This window comes from Bombus vosnesenskii, unplaced genomic scaffold, assembly GCF_011952255.1.
Source record: "Bombus vosnesenskii isolate JDL3184/JDL3185 unplaced genomic scaffold, Bvos_JDL3184-5_v1.1 scf7180000013305, whole genome shotgun sequence".
Lineage (NCBI taxonomy): Eukaryota > Metazoa > Arthropoda > Insecta > Hymenoptera > Apidae > Bombus > Bombus vosnesenskii.
In genome coordinates, this window is record NW_022882954.1 from 1658312 (window position 1) to 1678617 (window position 20306).

The window sequence follows — 20306 nt, forward strand, 5'->3', positions numbered from 1 at the left end:
CGCGTCTGCGACGAGTCGAGTCTCGAGGCTCGTCCGCGCGAACGAAGAACGACGACGGGGCGAATCTCTACGATCGACCACGCGCCTGCTCTCGGTTTAACTTTGACTCTGCTCGCCAGACCTCGTCGAGTCGCTTCGACGTGTCCTGTCCTGTTTCGTCTCTCATTGCTCGCGCCCTCCACCAACCTGAACTGCACGCACGTGGCCTTTTCCGTTCGAGTACGCTCGAATCGCTTCTCTCTTTATCGAAACGATCTCGCGAGCTCGTGCGTTTCGTTTTTTCACCGTCCCGTTTTCGGCTTTCTCCCGTCTCTCCGCGTCGTCTCTTCTATCCCGAATCGTACGCGCTCGCTTGCCCCCTTTTTTTCGCATCGATTCTCCTCGTACCATCCCGCTTTTACGTATCTCGCATATCGTAGCGTTGTTCGTTCGACGCGTACCTTAGCTTTCTTCCGCTCCCTCTCACCCTCTCGATAAAAGGAGGAGGGCTCGCGATTGCCCTTACGGCACTGCTTCGTCAAGTAATTAGACTCTGCCATTCTCATTCCCCGTCGCTTCGTCATCTTCCCTGTGTGTGTGTGCGCGCGTGTGCGCGCGTGTGCGTGCGTGTATGGCGTCTCGGTCATCGTCGAATATTCGGTTACGACGAAGAATATCTAGCATTTCCGTGCGGGCACACACCGACGATGATCCGCTTCATCGCTGTCTCTCTGTCGCAACGACGTCGGCCCTGCAAAGGGATAACGTTACCGACCGCTCTCGTACCCTTCGTTCAAACGGAATCCGCGAGAAGCGTACATCGTAATTCTCGTAAGCGAGTTAAAAACGCGTCGGAAAGAAGACGCTTTCCGCGTCTTTGCGCGTTTCCTCCGCCTGTCCGGCTTCTCCGTTTCTTCGCGTCTATCGGTATCGCGTCGTTGAGAGCGGCTGGAGATCGTAAGATGATGGCAGCTGACGTCAGCTACATTTTGCTTACTAATATACGATATCCGATTGCTTCCCAGTCCCGTTTCTGCCGGATACGCGACTACCGGTACGCCGACCTTTTCGTCCTCTTCTCGTTTCGATGTCGCCGTCTCGGAGAGTAACGCGAGACCGAATCTCGTCGTGGTTACGTCTCTCGTCGACGTTCGTCGCTTCGTCGATCTCGTCCTTTCTTTTTTTTTTTTTTTTTTTTTTTCTTCGGTAATAGCAGCAACGATGGTGGAAACGCGTGCCAACGATATACCGTTCGTCGTCGTGACGTATTTAAATAGCTGGACGTAGCGGTACACGTCGCGCGTACTCGCAACGACCGCTAGTTATTGTTATCGAGAAACAGCGGAAATTCTGATAACGCCATATCCTTTGTCGCGCGTTCCTACGTTTCCTGTATCCTTCCTCGGCGCGCGTTTCGCCTTTGTTTCTCGTTTCGCGTCTGTTTTCCGTTCGATCGACGGGACACGAATTCGCGAATTTCCGCGTAATTTTAACGAACTTTGGCGAATTTCGACGAATCTCGGCGAGAGTCGCTTGGTAGAATCGTCGCTGGTGAAAGTTGCGGTTGCGCGCGCGCGTCTCAGATAAAAGTCGCGCGATTGCCTGCGAGCGATGGAAAAATGGAAAAACGAAATTTTTCGGTATCGACGATCGCCGCGGGTATTTTCCACGAAATACCTTGGAAACCACGTGGCTGCGGGCGTTTCGCGTTCAAAGTACTTTCTCCGGCCAGGCGTTCGTCGTCGGACGCGTCGGATCGTTGGCGCGTGCAAAGCAGCGTGCTTTCGCGTATCCCTGTCGCGTCCTTTTCTTCTCTCCTGCTTCTCCAACGTTCAACCGTTTGGAGGTGAAATCACGCGATTTCGAAATCGCCGGTCTCCGATGGGTAAATTTCACGGAGGGAAAAACCGACCGAATACGGAAAACATCGATGGCCGCTTGCTTAGACGCGGCACGACGAACGAAGATTCGATATTGAAACTGTACAAATCGCACAGTGCACAACATCGAGGCGGAATACTTTACGGAGGGACGCGAGTGCGTAAATTGTGGCGCAATTTCTACTCCGCTTTGGCGACGAGACGGTACGGGCCACTACCTGTGCAACGCGTGCGGTCTCTACCACAAGATGAACGGAATGAATCGACCCTTGGTGAAGCAGCCACGGCGATTGGTAAGGAAGAAATGGAAGGAGATACGACGGCCGGCTAAGCGGTCGCGGGAACGCTGGATCGGCGAGTTTCTCGTCGAGAGCGCGAACGCGCGCTTGGCATCGCACTGTTTGTCGTTTGCCGCTCTCGCGCGACCATTTTCTCCGTTCGCAATCGGAAAGGGGAGGAGAAAGTTGGTAGCCGGGAGAGCGGTGCCGCGTACACGTAGAAAACAGAGGAGCCTGTGTGGAAATTCGCCCGAGTCCGAAATGGGCCTACGATGCATGGTTTTGCCATACGCGTGGTAGCAAGTTGGGGATCGGGCGGTATCCGCGATTCAAGAACGGTACGCGCGAACAGACGCGCGCTACGCGATGGTAGCGCATCGGGAGGACCGATGCTCGACATCGTGCTCTTTTCGACTTTCCACGTCTGAGAAAAGAACGAAAGGATTGGAGGCGCCGCTTGCTTTAGGCGCGCACGCGTACGACTAGAAGCACCCCTAACGTTTGGCATCCTGTCTCTGTTTCAGTGGCGGACCAGGGCGATTTCTACAAAGGCTTCTATGGGTATAGTGGCGCCCGTCGCGCCGTCGAGGAGAAATCGACGAACCGGCGTTTGGTAGGTGTCATCCCCCAACACACACACTCACTCACTCGCTCGCTCATCTCGTTCATCTCGCCGTGCATACGTGACATCCGGCGTATATTCTTCCTTTCTCTCTCTCTCTCTCTCTCTCTTGCTCTCTCTCTCTCTGTTTGTTTCTTTCTCTGTGTCGCTCTGTGTCTCTCTTTCCCGCCCTCTCTTTCTCTTTCTCTCTCTCTCTCTCTCTCTCTCTCTCCCTCTCCATCTTCCTTTCTGTTTCTATCGCTCGCACGGTCGCTGGCTATTATTTGTCTCTACTGTTTTATTTCGATCCCGTTTCGATCATCTAGTTCGCGCATACGTCGATCATGCTTCATCGATAACCTTGTTTTGATCATTCTCATCGTCCGTTACTTCTCTTCTCCCATTGCTCGCTTTACTTCCGTCTTGACGCACTTCCCTCGAAGACTCGGAGAGTAGAACAAACGACTTCTGTTTTGCAGCGTAGCTCGCAAGTAGCAACAACTACCGGTCGAACGTTTGTCGTAGCTTCGAGGTGCCACTATACCCATGGTAGAATCGCGCTCCGTTTCGAAATCCTGCGTAGCCTGATCGGACGACGTGCGCCGATTTACCTAGACGCGTGTACGCAGCGCGTCGTTCGTCGATGCGACCACAAACTGCCAAGAAATCGCTTCGTCGACTCTCGTCGTCGCTCGGTTCTCGCTCGATCGAGGGTGGTCGTAGCGGCAGGCTCGCTCGATTTCGTTCGCAGAGGGTATAGCCGATTACGCTGTCTCGCGCGCGGTACCGATCGCCTCGAACGGTTGGCGATCGCCGCGCACGAGTCAGCGTTCGGGCTTGATCGATCATAAGTTAAACGGCGGTAGATGTAAGATCTCTTTCAACCCGATCCACACCTTGCTTTCCCCGTCCTTCTCCGTCTCGCTTCTTCTTTTATAAGTGTCTGTCCGCTCGCTCGCTCGTTCTTCTACTTGGACGAAAGAGAAGAGGTTCTTGGCGATATCTCGTCGCAACCTCCCTGCCCCGCGTTCCTCCTCTCTCGCCCCTTCTCTTTCAAGTTTTTCTCTCTTCGTGTGCAAGTCGTGTGCGCAAGTTGCTGCTTAGTTAGCACGCGTTTTAACGAGATTTCGTGTGTCCGCAGTCCGCTTCGAGACGAGTGGGCACGTCGTGCAGCAATTGCCAAACGACGATGACGTCGTTATGGCGCAGGAACACGTTAGGTGAGCCCGTTTGCAACGCATGCGGGCTCTATTTCAAATTGCACGGCGTGAACAGGCCTCACGCTATGAAAAAGGACAGCATTCAAACCAGGAAGAGGAAGCCGAAGATGAAATCGACCGATGCGACGGCGATCGCCGGCACCGTAGCGTCCTGTACAGGCAACGGTGAGGTGGTTCTCGAGGGGTACGTTATCGGATATACGGATTTTTATACCGCACATTTATCGACGACCGTCGAACGATTCGTTATCGTCGAACTCGATCCGAACGTTACGACTATTCCTGGTCGAAGATTCTGCTATTAAATACGCCTATCGAATACGAGGCTAAAGCCGAATCGACGCTGTTTCACCTTGGACCACGAAAGAGCAGCGTAGATTCGGCTCCAGAGAGTCGCGCTAGCGAACTCGAATGGCACCAGTCTCTCCCCCTCCCCCCGGTGGCTACCAGGGTACGTTTCGTAGCTCGGATCGACGCTCCCGAGGATCCTCCATCTCCATCTCCGTCTTTGTTTTAACGCTTGAGTGTATTTTTGTTGTTAACAGAGATGCGCGCGGTTTCGTCCCTGGGCCCGGTGATATCGTGCCCATGCCAGTCGGACGAGGACTTCGCATGATGGCACCGCGAGTCGAATCCACGCGCTCGGGAACGTCTACCACGATAGAGTGCGTTTCCGCGAGTCACGGCACCTCTGCTCGTCACAACGGAAACACCAGCATCACCACCGCCAGCAGCAGCAACAGCAGCAGCAACAACAACAACAACAGCAACAATAATAACAACAACAACAACGTCAAATTGGAGCCAGGTAAGTATATCTCGTTGGCGTCGTTGTACCACGCCGCCGCGCTATTCGCAGATTTCGTTCATCACGTTGCAACGTTTGCGCAGGTACGTACGGAGAATTGAGGATGAACCATACGGCAGTGCCTCAGGTGAGCTACGGCAGCAATCTGTACGGTAGTCCGCAGTCGACCAGCCGAATCGTCTCCTACCAGTCGGAGATGTATTACGATATGATCGCCTCGCAGCAACAACAGCCGCAGCAGCAGCAACAGCAGCATCAACATCAGCATCAACATCAGCAACTACTCGAGACGCACTCGCCGAAAGTCGAGTGCCCGTCGCCTCCTTGCGCGAATCGATCGCCGGTCATGTTATCCGCGAGTCATTCTCCCGATCATCATCAACTCGCTTCCCCGCATATCGTAACGCTTGGCAATTCGTCGCCCAACACGGCGGCCACTAAAATTATCCTGGACAACGGTCACCTGGACAGACCTACCGTCGTCTCGATATCGTCGTAAAGTTCGTTCATCCGTCGACGTTCGACGCCGACGAATCTTCAACGTAGCCGTAGGGGGCCGACGAGGACGTATCGTGATTTCGAAGGAGGTGCGAAGAAGGAGGAACGTTTTCGTTCGACGATCGGGCACGAGAGACGAACGTTCGTCGAGGTTCGCGAGACGAGAGGAGACGAACGAGAGGAAACGAAAACGAAAAGGAAATGTCTTTCGTCGTTTCTTTTCGTTCCGGCTGTTCTCTCGTCGGTGCGTGCTCGCTGTTCGAACAACGACCGATGGAAAGACGCGTAAACGAATCGTTGGATTCGTCGAGAAGACGTACTTGTACCCTTCGTACACCCGTTGTAACACCCCCTAAGATCGGCGAAAGGAATGGAGAATACGAGTACGTTTCGTAAGGCGCGAACTCGCGGCGTTACGCGTACGTAGAACGAAGTAAGAATTTTGCCGAATATACGTTGTTGGGAAAGATTGGGTTGCGAGAATGACCGTTGGATCCTGCCTGTGTAAATAGGAAATACACGTTATTAAAAAGTAACGAGCGTAGATTCGAAGCGCGAGCTGTGTGCGCGTCGAATCGAAAGCATTAGAAAACTAAAAATAATCGTTATCTATCGCGATCTAATTGTAGCATCGCGTCACCTTGCTGCGTTCGACTCGTTCAATTGCACTACGACGTATATATATATATATGTATATCACGATACGATACAAAAAATAGTAATTTTATAACGATAATGTAATTATGTCGACGACTGAATATCGACGATCAGCGACTAAATGTCGCACGTTATGTTTTAACATGTTGATATATTTTCAAAGTGTGCTGTATCAAATAGGTTATTTTTAAATAAAAAGGGATATTTAAATCGGAAGGACGAAATTGCACGAGTCTGTTGAGACCGGCCCCGGGTCCCTGAAAATGTAGAACGTTCGCGGCAGATGCAAGCGGAGCATAGGAAGAAGAAGCAACGAGTACTCGACCAGCTGGCGAAGAGAAGTCGGTGAACGTGCAGGAAAAACTTCATCCCTGTGTATTTTCGGCGATAACGACCGCGATATCTCCACTAATCTCGGCTAAAGGTTGGGTTCGAGAGAGCGAAAGCGAACGAGAGACAGCGGCGGCGGCGGTGGCGGCGGCGGCGGCGGCGTGGCTCTCTGCCTCATTGGCGTAACCGGTGCTGGAAACGGTGCTGCCGTATTCCGGGTATTTCGCGTATTCCGGGTGAACGACGGGAGCCCGTGGTAGATGGCCGATGAATGGGAATTATCGAGATAGGTGGACGAAGGGGATCGAGGCGTGCGATGTTTGCTCCCGTGGGGATAAGTTGGACGACGTTAGGCCGTTGGGATTTACGCGGAGTCGCGCCCCACGGCACCAATCTTACGACCGTGTCTCACCTGAGCGAGTCCCTTATCGCAGGAATCCCGTGTGTGCTCTGCAAGTATGACGACACCCTCTGTTCTCGACTCGAGCTCTCGGCCTCTTCTCCCGCTGTTTTCGACGATAACGCGAGGTATGAGTGCTCTCTGTCTCTCTCTGTCTGTCTGTCTGTCTCTCTCTCTCTCTCTCTTTCTCTGTCTCTCTCAACGCACGGTGCGTTTTTTAGCTTCTTTCCGCATACGCGACGGTTCGCGTATCTCGTTGATCGGGAAGAGACGCGGACGATCCGGTACGACCGGAGAAGAAGAAGAAGTCGGTTGACGAAAGGAGCGATAAATCGTTCTTCTCTTCTCCCTCCAGCCAGCTGCCTTTCCTCGTCGTCCGCGTTGCCGCGTGGCCCGTTTCTCGCCCGAGAAAGGATTCGGAAAGGAGGCGAAAGGACGGAGGGAGAAAGATGGAAATGCGAAAAGGGGAGGATCCGGTGCAGCGAGACCAAGATGGCGGCGAGCGAAAAGGGAGGCTAAAACGCGATCGATGCGACGAGTCGAGGGAAAGCGCGAGGGAACGAGCCGAGGCTCTCGTCTAATCGTGTTCGGTCAATATTTAACGCGGTTCGCGTTAACGTTGGCGGTCGCGCGTGCTTTCCCTCTCCCACGTTTGCTCGAATCGAAGCTTCGGTACGACGCTACCAGGCGGCAGCCGACCCGAATCGTCGTAGGCACACCTTGGCAGCGCACCTGTGTCAAGCCGCGCTTTCGCCACCTTCGCTGTCGAATCGTAGCCGCGTCTGTCCCGCGAGTCGACCATCGACCGTCGACGCGACACAAATCAGAGCTTCTTCGATATCGTTCGCCGAAACCGACTACCTGTATCACGGAACCTCGTTCACGCGAAACGTTTCTCTCACGTTCTCCTATCACGGTAAGTTCAGTCTTCGTCCTTTAATTTTCCCGCTTCGATGTTCGTCCGTTTCGTTCTCGCAGCCGCCTCCTTTTCTTTTCTTTTCCTTCTCTCTCGCCTGCTATTCTCCGTTCTTTCGGCCGTTTTCTCGCCTACGCTGGTTCGTCGGTCGCGCGTCACCTCGTGCTAACAACGGCGACGGAAGGGAGCGCGCGTGAAGCACGTAGTGAAGGGAAAAGGAAAATCGCGAGAGAAAACGCGTGGAAACCGGTCGGTCGCGTGGCTCGGTATACCGTTGGACGATCGGACGAACTGGAAATTTCGTGGCGAACGTACCGCGGATCGAAACGCGGCGCCGTAACACGCCGAGTATGGGACGGTATTGCGTGGCGGCGCGGCGTGGTGAGACGCGGCGAGTCGTGGCAACTCGAGACACCGAGACGGATAGAACGATATTTGGAAAGACGTAACTGGCGGTCTGTTTTGGTAGCGCGTGCACGATCCAGCCCGATCGGAACGAAACACTTGTGTTTTACGTTCCGAGTGGATCGACGACACTTGTGGCTCGGCGGATCGTCCGATTCGTCGGGTAGCGCGGCCACGCAGACTGCGAAAGGTCGAATCCTTCTGCTCGATTCGGGGGCCAACGAGACGCGAGAAAGCCGCCGGCGGTCACGAGTGCCAGCCGTCTCGACCAAGTCTACCGCGAAACTATACGATATCGAGACGAGATACCCCTGTGCGCAGATATTTTATTAATCGTTGAGCACATAGCCGTGGTAAGATAATGGAATAATATCGGGCAACAGCCACGATAATGCTCTGTTTGTCGCTCGAGCGTTAATTATTGGTCTCGGGAGTCGCGTGGTCGCGAACGGAACGCGGCGCATCGTCCGCGGAAACGCGCGACCCGCTCGTTGTCGAAATTCGTGGGACGCGTTCGCGCTGCTTTTGCCGTTTACGCGGAAACGCGGCGACGCGAGCGGGGCACGGAGGCGAGCGCGAGAGCGAGAGCGAGAGCGAGAACGAGCGCTGTTTGTTCGTGGAAACCGACAGACACGGCTCGTTCGTTGTAAATTATTACGGTAATTGGCGTTGTAAAACGCGGGATCGCGCGCCACGGACCCGTTCCGATGGATCAGGCGTTATCGCGCGGTCGCGCGAATCGCGTCGTAAAAAGATTTAGACGCTGCTAGCGTTCCGCGACGATTCGAGACGCAAAGAGACGAGACACCGCGCTAAATCCATCGTCAAACTCCGGTTTCGTCGGACGAGCAGAGAGAGAGAGAGAGAGAGAGCAGAGCAGAGCAGAGCAGCGAGAAACGCGTCGCTCGAATCGAATTGGGAAGTCGACGACGAGATGGAAAGTTACGGGAACCGCGACGCTCGATTCGAGGAAACGCGATTGCGTAACGCGATCGAGACGGGTACGCGTCAACCCTCGGCGCGTGCGCCGCCCGATCTTGCCACTCGGACACCGTCATCGCGTTCCAACGAAACGAAAAAAAATTTCGTTTCTTACGCGATCGCGTACGCCTTTTCGATATCGTTTCGTTCGCGCGAGCACGTACGCACCCACACCGGCTCACCTGGGATTTTCACCGATTTACGCCGATAAGAATTTCCTACTCGACTGATAAAGAAAATGGCCTCGTCGTGTTCGCGATTCCAGTCGTGACGCAACCCTGTGCGTCGTCTTTCGCAGCCGTCGTCCTGCCGAAAAAACGAAAGAAAACGCAAGCGGAATCGCGTGCTCGTGACGCGCGATCGACTCGTACCATCCGTCGACCGGAGCTTACCCGGTTTCACGGCCACAGCGATTCGCCACCCCGTGCACATCCTCTTTCGTTCGCTCTCTGTTTCTCACTCGTCTCTCCGCGTTCGTCGGATACGACGATTTCAGGATCGAGATCGCACGCACCGCGCGTCGAGGTATCGGCGCGTAACGATCGAACGACCGCGACTCGGACCGCCGATGCTAACTCGAAATGGCGACGACTGACGATCGGCGGTCAGCTTCGAGACGTCCTCGCGAAACTCGACCGCGGAACTAGAGACACGGCCCTACGCCTTCCTGGCGAACCCGACGACTGAAATTATCATTTTAGCTGATATACTAGCTAATGTAAGGATGCAGTTTTATCTCTTATTATCATGGGAAACGAGATAAATCGCGATAGTGTCGTTTATTTTGACAACGGCGTGCCTCTTGCCGATGGCTCGACATCCCCATCGGTGGCCACTTCCACGCGTCCGCGTCCTTCTACGCGTCGCGTCGCCCTCCGTTCGTGCAACCTGCCTTTTCTTTCGGCCTTTTCTTTCGTCGTCGTCGTCGTCGTCGTCGTCGTCGTCGTCGTCGCCCAACGAAGCTCGCGTTCGATCGTTTCGCGTTTCGCCTGGCCGTTTCGCTTTTCGGACGAAACGCGCTCGATCGAAACGCCGTCGAAAACGGAGAGCATCGTGACTCGTTCGTTGTTTCTTATCGTTCGTTATCAACGATATAACGCGAAGCGATCCGCTCGTTTCCTTCGTTCTCCGATAAACGACGAATTTTTCGATTTCGCCGGAGATACGCGGCGAGGATGGATGGATGGAAAATTTCTCGCTAAGCCGGTGGTGGCTGGTGTCCCTCGATCGACGCCATCGACCACCTTTCGCCGATCAGCCGAGAAAAAAACGCGCAAGGCGGAATAGAAGAGGCGCGACGAGTGATTCTTCGAGCGTCGTTATCGCGATCGAGCCTGGCCCGAGAACGTTTTTCGATTTTTATCTCGATCGTCCGATTAATCGGTATCTATGGCGAAACGCGAGACGTCGATCGCCGTCACGTATGCCTCGCTCGTGGATTTTTTTCCTCCGCGTCGTACGGCCAACGCTTCCTGCTCGAGAAACTGGCCGATCCATTCGCCCGACGAATCGTTACCTCGCCGATGACGCTGCTTTCTTTGCGAAGATGAATCAGTGCCGTAGGGTCGACGACGCGACAACCGCGGCTCGTTCGTCGTTTGCCACGGACGATGACGGTGGTACTTTCGGCCGGTTGAACGAAAGACGCGGGGCACAAAGGGGAAAGACGAAATGTCGGTGGACGGAGGACGGGAGAGAAAAAAACAGAGAGAGAGAGAGAGAGAGAGAGGAAGAGGGAGAGGGAGGAAGCGGCGATAAGCAGCGGGTGCGAATGATTCACCGTGAGCATCCTACCAATACCGGGTAGCGAGTACCGAGACCCCGAGTACGTACCGATTCCGTGACGACAAAATGGCGTTGACAACGATGGCCGACGAGAAGGGCGAGGAGCGCCGGGGGACTCACGAACACCTCTCGCGATCCCCTCGTGCACCAGCTCCCTCCGCCCCAACCCCTCGTGACAAGGCGTTATCTCGCCCGTGAGCTAGCGAGCGGCCGCTCGTTATCGACGAACAAACAAACGGACCCCTCCGTTGCCTCTTTTCCACTCGATAGCCAGAGATTCTCGGCGCTCGTCTTTCTCCTCTCTTTCGCCAGTTTTCCGTGAAAAGAGAGAAAAGCAGAAACTTTGCTCGACGGCGGCGCGACGGTTCGCTGTTGTCGCTCGGTGAATTCGCTCGATCGTTTTTAGCGAAACGAGCGCAACCGTCACGGGGGTGCGCCGCACAGTGCACGCGTAACGTTTATCCGACGTCGACTCGTTCGCGTTCGCGCGCTATTTCGATTGTCTCTCGGAAGGTAGTGGAGTCAACGGCTGGTTAACGCGGCAGCCCGTGCAAACGGAAGGAGCACCGGCGGCGAGCCAGAGCCCGCCGTCCCAGAGACAGACAGCAGAGAGCAGAGAGCAGAGAGCAGAGAGAGAGAGAGAAAGAGAGAGAGAGAGAGAGAGAGAGAGAGGTACGGTCGCGTGCTCGGTCCGGAAGTCGAAAGTTTGACATCGTCGAAGGGAAGTGTGACGCGAGTCAGGGCAAACAGCCGTTCGTCGGTTTTTTCTCGAGACGGACGAGGCGCGCCGTCCGTCCCTTTCTTCTCCTGCCGCTCTTCTTCCTGTCGAAGCCCGTTGTTCTCGCGTTGTTCTCGACGCGAGCACGACGCGCCGACCGACCGAATTTCTCAGTTCGCCTTCACGAAACGCGAGCGAGTCGCGTGTCTCGAGAGTCGTGCCCCACCTCCGCGCTTCGGCCGACAGTGGTCGTTCGTCCGAGGACGACGACGACGACGACGACGACGACGACGACGACGACGACGACGACGACAACGACGACGACGAACGACAGTCCTCCGCGCGTTGGTTCGGCAAGCGCGCACGTCCGCTTCGTTCTCGTTGCGTAGTTTCGCTGGAAAGATTCGTCGCGTTGGTGTTCGCAGGTCGCGATGAAGGAGACGTTGTCGAAGCAGGAGGTTAAACGCGAATGGGAGGACGGTCGAGCGGAAGAGGATTCGCCGCGAGTGGCAACGGCGGACGAGCGATCCGTCGAGAGTTCCAGGTCGGTGATCACCGCGAGAAGGCACGTGCGCACCATCACCACGGCCGGACACATCACCGAGACCGTGGCCGAACCCGAAGCGGACTCTCAGCATCATCGTCGATCGGTCGACGATCAAGCTCAGCAATGCAGATCGCGCTCGTATCAGGACGAGCAACAGCAACAGCAACAGGACCAAGGCTGCAAGCTGAGTATCCTGCAAATTGCTCATACCGAGGCGGAGATGCAACAGCAGCAACAACAACAGCAGCAGCAGCAGCAGCAGCAGCAGCACGCTCGTTCTCGCGAGCAGTCGCTCGTCTACATGACGAGCAACGGACAGGAGGTGCGGGTGCAGGTGTCGGAAACGGTGGATCCGTCCGTGCTGACGGTGAAGGACACGGTCAGGTAAGCGAAAACGCGTGGTCGCGTCTGACGATCTTTCAACGATTTTCAACGATTCGAAAGGTACGAGACGCCGGAGCCGGAGAGAACGGACGCGGATCGCATGTACGCCGGATACTCGGCGGACGGACAGCAGCAACAGATGCGAAGGGACAGTCACGCGATCGCGATCCAAGCGGTGCAGGAGAGACGCGTGGTTCAGTCGGCCGGCGGCAATCAGAGGTACAGCCCGCGAGAGGCAGGCGGCCAGTCGAGCGGTGGAAACGGATCGACGGCGGTCGCGAGGTCGTATCATCAGGGCTCGTCGCCGGTACTGGTCGCGACCAACGAGGAATACGAGGGCGGTGGCGGCATGGCCGAGACGAACGTCGGGGTGCAGCTCGATTCACCCGCGCCACCGTCTTACTCTCCGCCGATCGGCGGCGACGGCGGTATCCGCGCGACCGCGGCTTCCGTGGGTCACCAGCAGCCGGGCCAGCAGCATCAAATGGTCACGGGATACGTGAACACCGGTGGGGTGAGCATCAAGTACGAGACCGAGGCGGCGAACGTGGCCGCGACGAACGCGGTGGTGGCAGCAGCGGCAGCGGCCGTCGGGGCCACGGTTCCGGTCGACGGTATCAAGGTGTCGAGCACGTACACGACGCTGGAGACGGTGCCGATTCCGCCGTCGCAAGCCGTCCAGTACCAGCAGTACATATCCGCCAGCGAGACGTTTCAACAAGCACCGACCTACAGCTACACGAAACCCGGCGATCAAGTGATCTTCGCGTATCCGTCTCAACTGTCGTCGCGAGTGCCCGGGGTAAGTAGGCCCGGTTCGATACTTTTCTCCGTCGTCTATCGTACCGCCGATTTCTTCGTCCGTTTGTCTATTTGCCCAGCGTTGCGATATTATTACGGGAATCGTATAAGAACAACGAAACGACGATGAACGACAACTACGAATAGTATTGGGTTGGCAACTAAGCGATCGCTTAGCTGCCAGCCCAATAGTTACGATCGACGAGTTCTCGCGTTCGATTACTCGGTGGAGTCGTTCGTAGTCGTAATTTTGAGAGGGGAAAAAAGGAAAAGAAGAAAGAAGAAAGAACGGAGAGCGGCGGAAAGACGCGAAGAAGGTCGAATCGCACCGAATCTAACGTATGCGCGAACGATTGATATTTCTGTTAAACGAGATTGGTAATTTAGGTCGAGTCCCCTGGAAGCGCGTACATGAAGGGCGACCCGACGCTGGCGTCCTCGCTGGGAGGGTCGCGCGGCGTGCCGCCTCTTCACTACGAGCAGCCAGGCTCGCCGGGATCTCAGGTGACGCTGTACGGGACCGGGGCCGGATCGTACTCTTACACGAAGCCGAACACCGCCAGCGAGTACTGGTCGGCCGCCGGAACTCCGTCTCCGCCCGCGTTCGATTGCGTGCCGAGCTATCAGAACGTGGCGGCGATCTCCGTCGGTGACGCGGCCAACATTCAGCTGTACTCGGGAGGAGCGTACAGCGTGTCGACCGGTAGCACCACGGCTCCGTCCCCGTGGCCGAATCTGCCGTTGACCAACGAGGACGGTTTCGACGGAACCATCATGACCGCGGATCCGAAGGAGTGCTTCGGTTGCGGCAATCCAACGTCCAGCTGGAAGAGAGACGAAACCGGCCGTTTCTACTGTCATAGTTGCATCTACAAGATGAACGGGATAAACAGGTCGTCCATGAGATGCGGCAAACCCAAACAAACCGTCGCCACGGTAAACCTCTCGCATCTATTCGCGCGATTGCCCCTTTCGCCCGATCTTGCCTCTTCCCCTTCGTCGTCTCCTTCTCCCTCTCCCTCTTCCTCTTCCTTTTCTTCTTCTTCTTCTTCTTCTTCTTCTTCTTCTTCTTCTTCCTCTTCTCCCTCTACCCCTCCTCCTCCTCCTCCTTCTCCTCCCTGTTCGTTCGTTGGCAAGCGTCGTCCGCGAAAAAAAGAATCGACGTTATCTGTTACCGAGAGCAAACAATCGCGCCGAGGCTCACGCCGGTTGTTGTTTACTCTAGTTTCTACGTCTCGAACGTTCCCATTTTCGCGTTCTCGAGTCCACGCGAATACTCCACCGCTCCGTCATTTCTCGTCCCCTGTTTTCTCGTTCTAGGCCGGTGTACGAAGGACGGGGGTTCAGTGCGCCAATTGCAGGACCAGCAACACGACCTTGTGGCGGCGAAACAACAACGGCGAGCCGGTGTGCAACGCTTGCGGCCTCTACTACAAGCTACACAACGTAAGTGTTTTCGAAGGATTTCGTCGATCGATGCTCCTTCTCTCCTCCGCCGTGCATCGCGAGCCACCGATCGCGAAACGCGACGACGATTCCTCGTCGACCGACGAATTTCGTCTCTCGACTCGAGCCGATTCTCTCTCTTTGTTTGTACAACTGCCGCGACCCATCGCCGCGAATTACTTTCGAAGCGAAAGCGCGTCTATGTCAGTGTGGCGCTGAAACGAAGGAAAGCAACGGGCCGAATCCCGCTGTAAAATCTCGCGAAAAGATCCCGACGCTCTTCGTTAACCAGGTGGCGCGCAACGATCGCGATTGTTCGGCGATCGCGCGTCGTCACGACATTCTGCGTCGTCGCTGGACCAGCGTAGAACCGTCGACGGGAAACCATGGCTGTTACACCGATCTAACGACGCGAGTTAGCTCCGATTATTTCCAACATGTCACCCTTGTTCCACGCGCCTATTCGCAAATCCAGATTCGCCAGTAGCGACGTCATCGATAGAATCTGCCGCTTCTTTTACGACCCACGGTCGATACGTAAGAAAATCGCATTTTTCGACTGCCATCGAGCTCCCTTCTCTTCCTTTTTTTTTTTTTTTTTTTTCTTTGTTTTTCGCACGTATAATCGATCTAATATTTTATCACCTATATCGTTGGGAATGTTGTTGCCAAGAGTGGTTCTTTGCCGCCGGATTCTCTGCCAGGTAGTAAAGTTCGTTGTTATTACCTTGGGGGGGGGGGGGGTTAAGGAGAGCACACGCGCGCTATGTCGTCGATCCGTCGAAACTCGAAATCTTGGCCAAGAATCGAGAACGAAACGCGGTCACCGTTCGTGATCCCGGTTGCCCGTTGATTACTTTTCTTACGCAACTCGACGCTCCTCGCGTGGCCTTTATCTCGGCGTACTCGCCGGCCGACTCGTCTTCCCCCGGTTCTCCGATAATTGTTCCGAAAACATCTCGAAAACGCCAAGATGTGAAATCGGTGCATCGATCGTACACGCGTGTTACGTACGTGTACGCGATACGTCGTTACGAAATCACGAGTGCCGTGTTTCAGCGCACCTCGAGTGGTCTCGCCTCGAGAACTTGCGTTCGCTCGACGTTCCGCGTCTCCGAAACCTTGACTGTTATCCGCGATGCATCACCGATGGTGCGTCGCGGTGCGTCCTTAATCGACTTTGATCCCACGAGCCGATCGACCGCGCAACCGTCTTATCGGTGATTTTAACGAGATCGTAAACGCCGATACGGCCGACCGTTTATTATCACGTTTCGACGAATTCCAGTAATTTCGTGTTCGCGTGTGTCGCGGAAAAACTTGTTGAGTCTTGTTTTTTTTTTCTTTTGTCTTTGCGCAGGTGAACAGGCCACTGAGCATGAAGAAGGAGGGAATACAGACGAGGAAAAGGAAGCCGAAGAATCATTCGGGAATGAGCGGAAACTTGGCGGGACCGAGCGGCATGCACAAGACCGAGATTAAGTCTAACTTACTCGGTGAGTCTTCGGTGAGCAAGTTTGTCATTAAATTCCTTTTCCGTTCGCTTTTCCCCCAACGCGTCTATTTGCCTATCTCGAGACGGGTATCGATCGTCGATCGATACGGCTGGTGTACCTACGGATCGGACGAATCGTCGTTTCTCGGATTTCGTCCGTTCCTTGTAACTCGCCCTCTCTCCCTCTCTCTGTCTCTCTTTTCTCTCTCTATCTCTCTCTTTAATAATAATAATAATAGCGTCTCGTCGATGGAAGTACGATTTGGAGGAAAAACGATAGGTACGCGCGAATCGAAAAGGTACGATGACGATAAAATACGTAGCATCGCGTAGTACGTAGTCTCATGGCGGACCTTGAACGACTCGAAATTCGAGTCCCGGATCGGGAGTAAAGTCCGACGTGGAGCGACACCGCGCCGCGTTGCGAACAAACAAGTCGGATGACCGATCGAGATAAAAAATTCGCCGCTCGTTCTAAATGGAGGGAGGAGAGGGCGAAGGGAGCAGCGCGAATAGAGACGAGCGTAACCGAGCGGAGAGGAGCGAACGCGAAGGTAACGTTTCGAATCGTTGGTCTCTTTTCACGTTCCAGTGGACTCGCTGCAGTTGAACGTGTATGGGAGCGGTGGTAGTGGTAACGGGGGTGGGATAGTGGCCGATACGGAGGCGAAGCAAGAGGCCGAGAGCGAGGCAGCGACCGGGGCAGGTACAGACGGCGGTGGTGCCGGTACAGAAACCGGGGATCGGGCGGAGAACGAGAACGGAAGCGGTAACGCGTCGGGTGGGAACGGAGGATCCGACGAACGTCGTCCACCCCTAGGTACACCGACTACGGGGCGATCGGGGCACGCTAGCCACGCGCACTCGCCCCTCGCTTTACCTACCGCCGCAGTTCTCAATCGACAGACTACCCTTACGTAAGTGCGACGACTCGCCTCTTTCAGTTTCAGCGGCGCTAACATTTCACTCGTTTTCTTATCTTTTAGCGTGCCACCGCTAGAGCCAATCGTTAGCCAAACCGGTGGCGATCTCCTCTCGGTTATAACTTCCACCACGGCTATCCACGCCGAAAGGTCGTAACGAGGACGAGAACGAGATGTACGAGAAGAAGAAAAATAACGCGGTAGAGAAGATCGCGTGGAAGGCGCCAACTAGCGCGACACGAGTGCCGCTTCTGCCAACGCGGTGACTGGAGAACGTCCGGGACGCAGCAACCAACTTCTTTACCGACCAAAGGTTCTCGGGCGTGTCACGGAAACGTCGTCGGCTTTCTCGTCCTCGGTCACGTTCTCGTCGACGAAATGCGGAATGCTACGCGACTCGTCGCGTACCTGCGATTTTGGATTTCTTTTCTGTTTCCGGGCGAGAAACGATATCGTCTCTCCGTCTGCCTCTCCCTCCCACCTTCTCTCACTCTCTCTCTCTCTCTCTCTATTTCTCTCTCTCTCTATCTCTATCTCTCTACAAATTCTTTCTATTTATTTTTATTTGTAAAACAATTATCAAAATCGAGCCGGTCGCGCGTTCGACTCGACTCGACTCGACTCGACTCGGTTGCGAACTTGGAACACACGCTCGAGATGCGCGCGATTTTACCGACGAATTTGACTTTACCGATCGTGCTCGACCGTACCGACGGATGCGTCGCCACTTCGTCGGACGATTTCGCCCTCTGTGCGAGGAGAAGAGAAACGCGAGACCGCCTGGGATGGCCGTGTTTTTCTCTCGTTTCTCGACCCTCCTGTTCGTCGGCTCCTTCGCCTCGGACGCCTTTGTTCTTGGCGTTGGCCGAGTCCGCGAACGCTGCGAAAATTTTGTCCGTGGCGCGTTCGATCCGACGCGTTTCTTTGTAAATGTAAATACACGGCGTACCGATCGCAGCTGCTTTCGTTCGCGTACACCTACGTACGCGCCCGATGTATATACGCGATACACCGGCGTGCCAGCGCGCGTACGTGTTTGGTACGTATAGTATATGACGCGTCCGTGTACTCGCGAGAGAAACGAGTACACGTAGGTGTGCAGCGAGGCGAATTCTCCCACAAAGGGTAATATACGCGTGTTCGGACGTTGACCAAAGCGTGGACGCGCGAGCCGAAAATTGCGAAGAAATAATGGGAGCGCGAAACGTAGAAAAAAGTAAAAGAGAAACGTATTTATTTGCTGGCACGTCGAGAAGCGCGCCACGACTCGTACGGCCGCGTAACGACAACGGTCGCGCGTGCCTTGCGAAACCACCTTCGTTCGTTTTGTAAATTGTAAAGGTCTGTGTAAAAAGCTTGAATAAAAGAAAGTCGATCCGATCTTGGTCGGATGCGGGCATTTCGATGGAAACGCGTTCCGAAATGGTAGTAAATGGTTTAGAGCGGCGCAAAGCGGTAACGACTGGTGAAAACCTTGAAAGAAACTCACGAAAGAAGGATGCGAGACGAGGACGAGCGGTCCACGAAACGGCGAGGATCGGCATCGCCAGCAAGAGCAAAAGGAAAGAGCGCGCGCGCGCGATCGAGCGGCTGGCCGCTCGGGAAGGCGAAATGGAAGGCAGGCAAACGAGGAGGCCGCAGCCGGGGGGGATCGGGGAATTCACCGGGGCCGAGGGGGGAGGCGGGGGGCCGTGAGTCCATCAGCCTAAAGAGTGGCTATCGTGCCTGCTAAGGGCTATTCCATGTTAGCCGCTCTCGGCGAGTTCTTTTTTTCTTTTTTCCTCCTTTTTATTCCCCTCCTGGACTTTTTGTGAGGCGCAAACGTGGCGCCGCCCTCGAGATCCCTTCTCGCGCGGGGAAATACCGCAAGCTTCGTCGTCGTCGTCGTCGTCGTCGTCGTCGTCGTCGTCGTCGTCGTCGTCGTCGTCGTCGTCGTCGTCGTCGTTGTTGTCGTCGGTGTCGTCGTCGTTATCGTCATCGTCGCGAACTGCTAACGTTTCACTTCTTTTCGATAATCGTCGTCGCGTCGGCTCGACGGAGATGCCGAGTTTGCCGGATTCTCGTTTCTCTGTTCGATGCGATGATCGTCGAAATGTGAAGCGACGCGTACGGAAATATAGCCGGGCGCGAACTCATTCTAAACAGAAGGGGCAAGAAGAAGAACGTACGGGTTCTCGCGCGGTCGGATCGCTTGGAATTTAAGGGATGCGCCCGACGTTTCCCTATCGGCGCGGCGCCAACCGGTGTGCGTCTTATCGCGAGACGTGCAGCACACCACCGTTACTTCGACTTTCAGCCGCAGCGTTCGACTTTCGAGTTTTTGTCCGAAAGAAATTCCTCGTACGCGGTAGGACGCATCCCGTGGAGGATCTGAAAGAGGTCGGAACGGTGACGATCGTCGATCGAGCACGGGTCGCTCGAATCCGTAGGAAGCGGCCGAGCAGGCGCGAGAACGGACGCGTCGCCATAAATAAGCGCGAAGCGCAACAAATTAGATCGTTCGCGATGCCGCGTGGAACATCGCTTAGCCCGATCGGCGCGTTCGCGATATTTCACGGCCGAGGCACGAGCACGTAAGTTAAGCCTCGTCTCGGCGTGTTCAGGCCTTTCTCCCTTCTCTCCGTTCTCGCCATATTTTCTCGCTTTCCGGTCCTCTCCATCGTCGTGGCTACTCCGGCGCGCCACGTCGTTACACGGTAGGTGGTGCGCGCGCGATACGCTCGTCCGAGAGAGCGCGTTTTCCTCGTAACGCGCGGCGGCGAGACCGCGCGTCCTCCGATTCGAATCGCCGTCTCGCGGACGCGCGTGCTGCTAATCTCGTTCGCCGAGTAGCAGCGTCTCGTGCGTTTCGCGCGCGGCGATCGTCCGCCAGCCGCCGGTCAGCCCGCTTCGACTCGCAGCGGACGGGATCGCGAGTGACCGCGCACCGAGAACCGGACGATACGTCGCGCGATCCTCCTCGAATTTTCTTTCTTTTTCAGCGAGGCGACTCGTTCGCCCACAGGGCTATTACAGAGAACCTACGGTCGATCCTGAGCATCCACGAACGCGTGCGTGTACGTGCGTACACGTGTACCTACACGCGTGGAAACAACCGCGTACCAGCGACCCGGTTTCCAGGAAGACGGCGAAAGGGGGACCGAGACGAGACGAGCCGAGCCGAGCCAAGCCAAGACGGGCCAGGCCGGCACGGGGCGAGGAGAGGCGCGCGTTTCGAGACGGTCACAGGGAGAAGGAGCGGGAAACGCGGACCA

The 20306-nt window shown here is 55.5% G+C and overlaps 2 protein-coding genes across 9 annotated transcripts in view; both read left to right on the plus strand.

Moving 5' to 3' along the window:
- Nucleotides 1-6131, plus strand: part of LOC117234515 (box A-binding factor-like) — a 32350-nt gene extending 26219 nt beyond the window's left edge. Inside the window, exons 6-9 of one of the 2 annotated variants that reach the window (XM_033495824.1) lie at nt 1977-2152; nt 3880-4142; nt 4504-4766; nt 4850-6131. In XM_033495824.1, coding sequence (XP_033351715.1) covers nt 1977-2152; nt 3880-4142; nt 4504-4766; nt 4850-5265 — 1118 coding nt within the window. In that variant the 3' untranslated portion in view covers nt 5266-6131. Of the gene's footprint in view, nt 1-1976; nt 2153-2661; nt 2751-3879; nt 4143-4503; nt 4767-4849 lie in introns of both variants that reach the window. The other variant, XM_033495825.1, reaches the window with a different exon arrangement.
- A 1080-nt stretch (nt 6132-7211) lies between these two features.
- LOC117234517 (transcription factor GATA-6-like) lies at nt 7212-17582 on the plus strand. 7 transcript variants are annotated; one of them, XM_033495832.1, is made up of 9 exons: nt 7215-7567; nt 11882-12163; nt 12233-12387; nt 12448-13189; nt 13576-14124; nt 14509-14634; nt 15995-16130; nt 16722-17046; nt 17116-17581. In XM_033495832.1, the coding sequence occupies exons 2-9, from the start codon at nt 11888-11890 to the stop codon at nt 17207-17209; spliced, it is 2403 nt and encodes an 800-aa protein (XP_033351723.1). In that variant the 5' UTR covers nt 7215-7567; nt 11882-11887; the 3' UTR covers nt 17210-17581. The 7 variants fall into 7 exon arrangements, with proteins under 7 accessions (XP_033351722.1, XP_033351723.1, XP_033351727.1 ...); XM_033495831.1 differs by having other exon boundaries at nt 7212-7567; nt 11882-12387; nt 15995-16141; nt 16736-17046; XM_033495836.1 differs by lacking the exon at nt 17116-17581 and having other exon boundaries at nt 16736-16900.
- Nucleotides 17583-20306: the final 2724 nt, after the last annotated feature.